Source organism: Acomys minous, assembly GCF_964271855.1.
Source record: "Acomys minous genome assembly, chromosome: 6".
NCBI classification, from domain to species: domain Eukaryota; kingdom Metazoa; phylum Chordata; class Mammalia; order Rodentia; family Muridae; genus Acomys; species Acomys minous.
Genome location: NC_140487.1, coordinates 43,301,208 through 43,307,743, shown reverse-complemented (window position 1 = coordinate 43,307,743; position 6,536 = coordinate 43,301,208). Strand labels below are relative to the sequence as shown.

The window sequence follows — 6,536 nt, the reverse complement described above, 5'->3', positions numbered from 1 at the left end:
GAGATTCTGGGAAACCGAATGGCCTTTAGTGTGCTATGATCAGGGTACCGGTTTGGGTCCCTACTGCGTATGGGGGTGAAGAACCACGTAATACCCCAGTGCAGACCAGTCCACAACTCCCACAAGGTCGCACGAGTAGCTTGAGTAAGATAAGACTTGGCCTGTGGCTTCTAGAAGAAGGTGTCACGGGGATTCAGAGGCACTCACTGGGACAGAGAGTTACCAGCTCCTGCCACCCTCTCAACACTAACGAAGCGGCAAGCTTGCATTCAGTCTCCAAACTCTTCCAACCTGCCTCCTCTCGGCCACCGACGTTGCACACTACCCGCTGCTTAGGACCTGGGGGCGCAGGGGCGGAGCGGCAGGCTAATTGGACCGTGACAGGTGCGCCCCTTGTCCAATCGCCAGGCGGACACCCCTCCTCGGGCCCCCGCTGAGACCGCCAATCCCAGACCGCGCTGAGCTTCAAGTGTGCGGAGGGGCACAGGTCCCCACCAAGGCGCCAGCGGCCTCGGTGCGGTCGCTTGAGCGCTCAAGAGCAGAGAGCCGGCCTCCCCAACCCAAACTCGCAGGAGCGCTCGCGTGGGAGTTTATTCCATGAGTGGAGTGCAGTCTCTACGAGGACTGCCAGGAGAAGGCTTCTGGACCATGGTCGCTCTCGCCTGAGCTTCCGGCTGCGACTTTAATTATTAGCAAATAATCGCAGTAACAATTCCGAGCCCCAGGGCTGGCCACCGTCACGCTCAATCTCTGCAAGCCCGCTCACGACCGCATCTTCCACCCTTGGCCCTGATCGTCAGCTCCAGTCTAGCCGATGGAAAAATCCAAAAATTTCCGCATCGACGCCTTGCTGGCGGTGGATCCCCCGCGAGCCGCCTCCACGCAGAGCGCGCCTCTGGCCTTGGTCACTTCATTGGCGGCCACAGCATCTGGCCCCGGCCGCGGCGGCAGCGGTGGCGGGGGGACTAGTAGCGGGGCAAGCCGCAGCTGCAGCCCCGCGTCTTCGGAGGCTACCGCGGCGACCGGCGATCGGCTGAGGGCTGAGAGCCCGTCGCCCCCGCGCTTGTTGGCTGCACACTGCGCGCTGCTACCCAAGCCGGGATTCCTAGGCGCCGGAGGAGGAGGCGGCGCGGCGGGTGGGCCAGGCACTCCCCACCACCACGCGCACCCTGGTGCGGCTGCAGCCGCGGCTGCCGCTGCGGCCGCCGCCGCTGCCGGCGGCCTGGCACTAGGGCTGCACCCAGGGGGCGCGCAGGGAGGCACGGGCCTCCCAGCACAAGCGGCTCTCTACGGACACCCGGTCTACAGTTACTCCGCCGCGGCTGCAGCGGCCGCCCTAGCGGGCCAGCACCCGGCGCTTTCGTACTCGTACCCTCAGGTGCAGGGCGCGCACCCTGCGCACCCTGCGGACCCCATCAAACTGGGCGCGGGAACCTTCCAACTGGACCAGTGGCTGCGGGCGTCTACCGCTGGCATGATCTTGCCCAAGATGCCGGACTTCAGCTGTGAGTACCTGCGCAGCACCCGGGCCAGTTCTCATGCGCATCCTCCTCTCCTGCACCCCCTTTCTTTCTGCCCTCGGCTCCCAGCAAGCTGTGGAAGCGCGCAGCGAAGCCGCCACGGTTCACCCCTGGGCCTTTGATGCCTCGCGTGGGCCGCGGGGCGTGAAAGGAGTAGCGAATTATTAAGATGGCCACAAGCAGGCCTTGCTTTCTTCTCGTTCTCTCTTAACGGGCAGGGGAGGTTGGAGGTGTGAGGCTGAAATCTAATGATTAACCTGGAGGCTGGAGAAGGAAGTGCGCGGGAAGGCTAGCCAAAGAAGGCCTCGATTGGGGCAGGTTTTAGGGTTACTGAAACCGGGGACATCCGGGAGAACATGAACTTGGCCAAGGGTTCCGTAATAGGCTACGGAAAGCCACATCAATGGGTCCAGAAGTAGCTAAGGAAAAAATGGTCTCCTATAGTTACAGTCAGCTCTTCCTTGGCCCTTGTCAGCATTCAGCATTCTGCCTTCCTCTGAAAGGCAAGGTGTGTGTGTGTGTGTGTGTGTGTGTGTGTGTGTGTGTGTGTGTGTAATGTGCGCGGGGAGTCCCTGCATACACTGTCCAAGAGAGTCTCAGGGACTCTAAATAGAAAGTGTCTGCTTGGGTGCCCAACACCTTAGGGAGCTCCCGTTCAAGGTAGGGACAAAGAAGGTCCAGCCTTCTGTTTCTTCTCTGCCACCCAAGAGGGACAACCTTGCAGGAGCCATTTCAGACTTCCTTGGCACACACAGCATCTGTGTATGGCACCCTAGCTCTTGACTCCTGCCCTGTGCCCCACGTGAGTAGGGGCAAGCCGCGTTTCCATCAGGATGATCCGAGGATGTATATAGCTTTCCCCTGTCAGCCGCCCAACACCCAAACAAAGAGACCCCATTGTTTCCGTCTGAGTGGGTTTGTTTAGACTGGGGAGATGCAGGCACTTGAAGGAAAGAAGAAAAAAAAAAAAAGAAAGAAAGAAAGAAAAGAAAACAGAAATAAACACTTGCCAGAATTCAGATTCCTCTGCTGGAAGCGGTGCTTGTGACTAAACAGAGAAAAACAAGGGCCCCAGAGAACTGCAGAAGTAGCAAGGTGGTGAGAGAATCCCAGCCTGCACACTTGTTTGCTCACAGCCACCCAGGCTTTTCCCAGCTTGGCTCCAAGAAGGCCAGCCAGCCTCATTTGTTCATTCTCAACAAAGAGGGAAGGCTCCCATTAACCACAGTTGGGCTGCATGCAGCTCAGAGATTAATGAAATTATTCCTATCTACTAAGTCCTGGGCAGGACCTGAGCCTGGCCCAGGGACCCAGGAAACCTCTTCAGATGGAAACCTATCCGTGAAGAACGATCCAGAGAGGAGCTGGGCAGTGGGCACCAACAGGCCTCTATGGCTCTGGGTTTCCTGGCCACTCAAGTGCTCCCTGGTGGAGAAAGGATATTTTCGTGGAGGCCATGGTCACTCAAAATCCATGCAAGTGGGACCCTTCTGCCAGCACGCCCAGCGCACGGTGTCTCATGGTGGCTGCATTAGGAAAAGGATGCCAAGTCCAACAGACTCTAAGGAATGCAATAGGGAAAGGCTGAGTGTGTTGTATTCCAGAGACTTCTCTCTCACCCGGGAAAACTAGCTTTTTAAAAATTGCTTATTTCTAATAGATAGCATTTCTCAAATGATCCTTTCCAAGACAGTGTTTTAATTAGAGTTCTAATGTATTGTCAAGTTGGGAATTCGTAGCCTTGTTTAACTAAAGCAGGGGGCGTGGAGCTTCCTATAAAGCAAATTGCTCATCCCAGGGGAGCCTGAGCTCATCCCAGCCAGGGGCTGGCCTCTTTCTTTCCTTTGCTTTCTTTCTTTTATTGTCTAACACTCTTTGGACTCCTGGGAAATCAAGGGAAGTTTCGTTTTGAGGTCATAAAATTCTCTGTGATGTAACCGTGCGAAATTATGTAAATAAAACTGGACAGATCTCTTGGAACACACACAGAAAGCCAGACCGACCCACTCCACAGCTCAGCCTTTAATTTGAGTAATGAGAATCATCCGAACAGGCTTCCGGTCCTCAGCCTTTGCCCTCCGCACCAGAAGGAGGAGGGAACTTGTCAAAGCAGACTCGGAGACCCCCTGATGAATGCTGTCCTTACCCTTCCTTCCCCCCACCCCACCCCCTCCGTTTAAGATGATGGTGGGATGCAGAGGATGGGTGCTCCTCCTGCTTGAGGCGAGGGAAGGCCGTCCAAGAGAACAGGGGCGACTTGGTTTCTTGCTGGTCCAGCCCAGCTACCCAAGCCTTTTAGACCAACTCTCTTCCTACCAGTGTTCATTCTGGTAGCTGCTACCCCTCCACCCCCCACCCCCGCGACCCTCAAAAGAAAAGATTGTCTGTTGAGACAAGCTCCCCACTTCCACTTTGTCTGAGATGTGGGTCTCCCGGTCCATGGGGGAGTAGGCACTGATGTTGAAGAAGAAGCCCATGTCTGCAGGGTGGGCTCTGGAGGTTGGACCCTAGGAGGATAAGGGCAGCAGTGGGTGGAACTCAGCAATGGACGAACTTACAGAGACTTTTTGCCCTTTTGGTCCACAGCCCAGGCGCAGTCGAACCTCTTGGGGAAGTGCCGAAGGCCTCGCACTGCCTTCACCAGTCAGCAGCTGCTGGAGCTGGAACATCAGTTCAAGCTCAACAAGTACCTGTCGCGGCCCAAGCGGTTTGAGGTGGCCACCTCGCTCATGCTCACTGAGACTCAGGTGCGTGCCTGACACCGCCCTCCCCCCAACACCCTGTAGCCTGTTCCCCCTCCTCCCCCCAAACCGTCCAGGCGGGTGCTGCTTTGGGCAATTGAATCCCAGCTTCTTGACATTTCGGTTAGGTATTAATTCTCAGTGGGCAAGGTTCTGGGGTGACCCAGAGCATCTTTCTGCACCTGGAGGTTTGATTCAGTAACTTGACGTGCAGGCTGAGAATCTGTATTTAGCAAGCTATTCTGGAGAAGGTGTCCCTCAGGCCACATTCTAGGAGTTTTGTTTTGATTTTTTTTGTTTACCCTAAAATGGTACCGACTTACGAACTTAGTTATTTGCCAGCTGCCTTGGTGCCTCGGTAGACCCAGGGCGTAAAGGGTTCCCAGTTGGGGAGCTAGGGGTACCATGTTCATGGGGTTACTGATAAATAGGGTGGATGTAGTGGCGAGAAAGTGGAGAGGCTGCTGCCCAGTCAGTCAGTTTCTAGTCCTCTAGGGAAGCCCCTTCTAGAGTGAGGGTGGGCCGAAGGGCAGGGGTGCTCGCATCCTCTGGATTTGTGGGGATGCAGGTGGTAGGTTTCTCACGCCAGCTTATCCCTGCAGGTGAAGATTTGGTTCCAGAACCGCCGAATGAAATGGAAACGCAGCAAAAAGGCCAAAGAGCAGGCTGCGCAGGAGGCGGAGAAGCAGAAGGGCGGCGGGGGCGCGGGCAAAGGCGGCGCAGAGGAGAAGGCGGAGGAGGAGCTGCTGGGGCCCCCGGTTTCGGTGGACAAGGCCAGCGGCCGTCGCCTGCGGGACTTGCGGGACAGTGACCCGGATGAGGACGAGGATGATGATGAGGACGACAACTTCCCCTACAGCAATGGCGTCGCCAGTGCCCATGCCGCCTCTTCCGACTGTTCATCCGAGGACGACTCGCCTCCCCCAAGGCCAAGCGGGCCGGGGCACCAACCTCTGCCCCAGTAGTTGACCTAAGCGCGGCAGCAGGGACGCGCAAGACGGTCACCAGGCTTCTTCGGGGTTCCAACCTTGTCCTGTGGCCTGCAGCCAGGTTGGCAATCTCTCCTCGGACCATACACATACGTGCAGGTGCGGGCTGGGGTGAGAATATTTTGGGAGAGAGGGAGAGAGGGAGAGAGGGAGAGAGGGAGAGAGAGGGAGAGAGGGAGAGAGGGAGAGAGGGAGAGAGAGGGAGAGAGGGAGAGAGGGAGAGGGAGAGAGAGAGAGAGAGAGAGAGAGAGAGAGAGAGAGACGCGCCAATGTGAACTTTTGTTGTTTTACATTTAATTTCGGGTTGTGTTGGCCAGAGGTGTTTGTGAGACCATTTCTAGGAGTGGCTCCTGCCTGACTCCTTCTTCATCAGAGAAGGGGGCAAAAAAGACAGTGTTAAGTGACCTAAAGCTTGAAACCTCCTTTGGAGCCAACCATTCTGCTGAGAATTAAAAACAGAGGGAAAAAAGAAAAGAAAAAGGGGGGGGGGGAAAGGTTTTATGCCTATGTATGAGGGAGGGACGGGGTGTCATGATCATTCAGACTGCTGGAAAAAAACACCTCAGAATGGTAGTGTATTTTTGTACATTGTATTTATATATAAAGAAAGAAACGTATACTTATGCATGCTAAATTATTATTTAGCTTCTCTATCCCCCAGGGTGGAGATGGAATGTAAAATAAATTGGTTTTGTACTGGATGAGAGTCGGGGTAAAAAAAAAAAACCTTTAAAATTTTAGAAGGAGAAAATTTAACTCAGGACAAGTTAAGCAAGTGCTCCTGCCACTAGGCTGCTCAGCTAGCCTAGAAGATGCAAATCTTGTGGGGTTTGACTGTTTGGGGTAGGGTGTCTATTTCGTGATTATCAGCAAAGGCTAAATATCAGAATGGCAACTGGGTGTCAAGACCAGCTCCGTGCCTGGGCCCCCAAGACCGAGCCTGTTTCCGGAGGCTGAAGGGACAGGAGTGGGTGGGAGCGCAGGTGTGAAATGTTGCTAAAAATATCCAAGGCCAGGTGTCAGAGCTAGCCAAGGACCTGGCTGAAACCCTGTGCTGCGGCGTGACTCTTAGATAAGTTATTTTGAATAGTTCATTTCCCATTTACTTGCTGGATCTTTTAGCGTCATTAGCTTGGAACATGGTATTTGAAAGTTTTGGAGAATAAGCTGCCAACAACTAGGTGTTATAGTATTTGGGGTCCTAGCGATCGCGGGAGCTAAGCAAGCACTTTTCCGGGAAAGGCGCTTAATGGAGCCGTGAAACGCATTCTCCTTTTGACCCGGAC

General features: G+C 54.9%; 1 protein-coding gene across 1 annotated transcript; it reads left to right on the top strand.

Annotated features, from left to right (window-relative positions):
• The first annotated feature begins 578 nt into the window (after positions 1-578).
• MNX1 (motor neuron and pancreas homeobox 1) lies at positions 579-5,390 on the top strand. Its single transcript, XM_084784706.1, has 3 exons — positions 579-1,505; positions 4,107-4,267; positions 4,864-5,390. The coding sequence occupies exons 1-3, from the start codon at positions 815-817 to the stop codon at positions 5,224-5,226; spliced, it is 1,215 nt and encodes a 404-aa protein (XP_084640832.1). The 5' UTR covers positions 579-814; the 3' UTR covers positions 5,227-5,390.
• Positions 5,391-6,536: the final 1,146 nt, after the last annotated feature.